General features: G+C 34.8%; 1 protein-coding gene across 1 annotated transcript in view; it reads left to right on the top strand.

The window, feature by feature from the left end:
* Nucleotides 1-822: 822 nt before the first annotated feature.
* LOC111373097 (SWI/SNF-related matrix-associated actin-dependent regulator of chromatin subfamily A-like protein 1 homolog) overlaps nt 823-3,189 on the top strand; it is a 14,746-nt gene continuing 12,379 nt past the window's right edge. Inside the window, 7 exon segments of the mRNA XM_022995576.1 lie at nt 823-1,192; nt 1,347-1,421; nt 1,575-1,635; nt 1,701-1,816; nt 1,899-1,954; nt 2,133-2,208; nt 2,408-2,499. Coding sequence (XP_022851344.1) covers nt 932-1,192; nt 1,347-1,421; nt 1,575-1,635; nt 1,701-1,816; nt 1,899-1,954; nt 2,133-2,208; nt 2,408-2,499 — 737 coding nt within the window. The 5' untranslated portion in view covers nt 823-931.

Here is a 3,189-nt window from a genome sequence, read left to right as displayed (position 1 = left end):
AACAATCGAAACTATAAGCCTGAATCAACTCGCCCTAGTTCCATGCCTAGCCACATTCACCGCTAAGCCATATAATTTATAGGTCCAAGATCAGACCCAGAGTGAGCTTTTACGAGTTGGGCTAATGGATTACCTCGGTATACTGACATCTCTATGGTGAACACCACATCCTATTACCCTGACTACTTGTCTCTTCAATCAATTTTGAAAGAGTATCAATGTTTCATCATTATAATGATAAGAGTAATGCTACATGTACATTTTTGATGTCCATAATGCTTTACAACCCTTCACATAAGGGGGCTGCGTATGAGGGTTCTTTGGGAATTCTTATATTTATTTAGAAGCTACTTCTTTCGTATGAGTCAAATCAAACCAATAGGACGAATCAAACGCGTTCTGCATCATGCACTTTGTATTGAGCACATTACTTAGATCGGTTCTAGAAAGTTATGTCGAGACGAATTAAGAAATCAAATTGAAAGATAAAATACAAAGAAATGAAAGGGTATCCGATTTTCTTTATTTTTATTGTATCTGAACCGAATCTTGTCTCTTTCAACTGTTTATATACAAATATAAAAGTAGACTAATTCTAATGATATAACATTATTTATTTTGAAATAATACGAATAATAGAAAATAAATAAAAAATATAGAGTCCGTTTGGTATGTATTAATGTAAAAATGATAATGAAAAATATAGTTGTTATGAGTCTCATACAAGAAATAGAAATTCAAATTTGGTGGTATGATGGGACGGATAACTGTTATATTTTTTATTTTATTAGTAAGGAAAAAATGGAAACAAACGGTGGCATAATGATGGTGTTTAAGGAGGCTTTCAAACGCTCAACGGAAAAGTGACTAGAGAACTTCAAAACCCCAGTGCCCAATCCCTAATCTTGAAACTTGAAATTTGAAGAACGAAATGGATGATTGGGAATTGAGCGCAGAGGAATTGGATTTCCTTGAAAGAGATGCCCTCAGGCAATTGGCCGAGCGTAATTCCTCTTCCGCTGCCGCGACAACTAGTTACAGTAACATTAACAGTAACAGTAGCAACTCCCATGTACCCAGCTCTCGACTGGGAATCGTTCCGTCATCTCGTTCCCCGGCCAAGCCCGCCTTCCTCTCCTGTCCAACTGCGACCAATCATACAGTTCCCAATTCCCTTCAATCAATTTCCCAGGTTTGGCTACGCTTTTTAACTGTATTTACCTTCTTCTTCTTCTTTTTAATTTTTTCATTTATTTTTCATTTTTTTTACCTTAGTTTTAACTAAAAACAAATTTCATAATTGCGACATTAGGATGATGATTCTTACTCCCTGATTCTGAAAGCAGATAAATGCTTCACCTCCTGCATGTAGAATGTTACCTTCATCAGTCGCCCCGAAGTTGACTGGTTCAATTTCCCAGGTTTGGCTAAGCTTTTTAAGTGAATTTACCTTCTTCTTCTTCTTTTTAATTTTTTCATTTATTTTTAATTATTTTGGCTTAGTTTTAACTAAAAACAAATTTTATAATTGCGACATTAGGATGATGATTCTTACTTCCTGATTCTGAAAGCAGATAAATGCTTCACCTCCTGCACGTAGAATGTTACCTTCATCAGTCGCCCCGAAGTTGACTGGTTAGTTTCTTTCATTTGTTTTTGACGGCTTGTAGAATGTATGCAATTTTTTTCGGGTTTGATAGGTTATAATTCATTTGCAAATGAAGAAGATCCGTCGAAGAAACTGCAGCCTAAGATCACTGTTAAACTTTTTCTACACGCAAGCAGAAACATTGCTGCGAAATTTCCTTATGATCAGGTACTCAATATGCCTGATTGATTTCTTTTTGATAAATGTTTTTATCTTTCTAGTTTACATTTGTCATTTTGTATACTATTAGGTAGTTGTAGAATGTTTCCATAGAATTACCAAAGCCAGCTGGTATGCAAAAGAAAGGTATATTGTTCTCTCTCTTTTTTCTAACGTTATACTGACATACTGCACAAAAGAATGCACAGCTTTTTAGTCTTCCAGGACATGCCCAAAGAAGCAAATAGGTCATTTTATGTTTTTTTCCCTTATGATATTCAGTTTGTTATCAACTATCAAGTGCTTGTGACGAATCTTTTTGCAGATTGTGGATGTTTCCTCTGTCATCATTATCTACAGCAGAAAAAGTTCTCAGTGGTGTTCCTGGATCCAATGTTGAGGTAGTACTTGAGAGACCACTGATTCCTTGCCATGTATTATTAAATGTGCGAAACTGTTTTTATCATGTTGTTATTTGTTGCTGGATATAATCTATCACAACATGCCGGGTCAATATACTCTTTGAATAGGATAATTCTTGAGACCCAAGGCGTAATATTTTAACTTAGCAGCATTTGATTCTTTTGATATTATTTTCAGGTGGAGAACTTGGATCCTTTGGTAAGGCGTGCTATTGCTGCTTCCTCTGTACTTCCCGATCTAAGAGGTAAATTTTCATTCATAGATTGCTGGTATCTATCTCCGTAGTTAGGTATCTCATTGATTGTGGCCAAGCGACTTTCTTTGTATGATTAAACAGATTGCAGAGCCTGGCATTCAGCATATTTGGCTTTGACACATCTTTTCATTTTGAATTAATTTAAGTAAATCACTGTACACAATGGTGAACGGGACACTGAATTTTCTTCTCAAATTTTAACTAAACTCTTTTTTCCATTCGAACTTTGTCTAGCCATTTATAACTATGAAACAGGCATAATATCAGCGGTCCTTTTTTGAATTGTTTATTTTGCTTTTTTGTGATGTTAATTTGTGAGCGAATTAAGATATGCATTAAGATATGACACTTTCCAAACTTGTTGATGGATCATACTTGCAACATATTGAAGATTGAAATTGACAAATTTCCTAAAATCACGTTAAAATTGAGAGCTTTCATAGGCCTTATTGGATAATCCTTGAATTAGAAGCAATTTGCTGTGCCATATTTAGTTTAACTATGTCATGTGTTTAGGCGAGGACAACTATATAATACAGGTTAGTATCCTGTTGTGTAAGTATTTGCAATTCTTTTGTATTAATATAAAGGACTGGTTGTAACCAATTAGATAAGTTCTCTACAATTGGTGTGGACATTTTATCTTGTCTTTCAGTAATCAAATCCACTTTGTATTTTGATAATGGGCATTTGCCATGTTTAA

The sequence above is a fragment of the Olea europaea genome, unplaced genomic scaffold (genome assembly GCF_002742605.1).
Source record: "Olea europaea var. sylvestris unplaced genomic scaffold, O_europaea_v1 scaffold1070, whole genome shotgun sequence".
Lineage (NCBI taxonomy): Eukaryota > Viridiplantae > Streptophyta > Magnoliopsida > Lamiales > Oleaceae > Olea > Olea europaea.
Note: the sequence above shows the minus strand (reverse complement) of the source record. Positions and strands in the feature narration are given on the sequence as shown.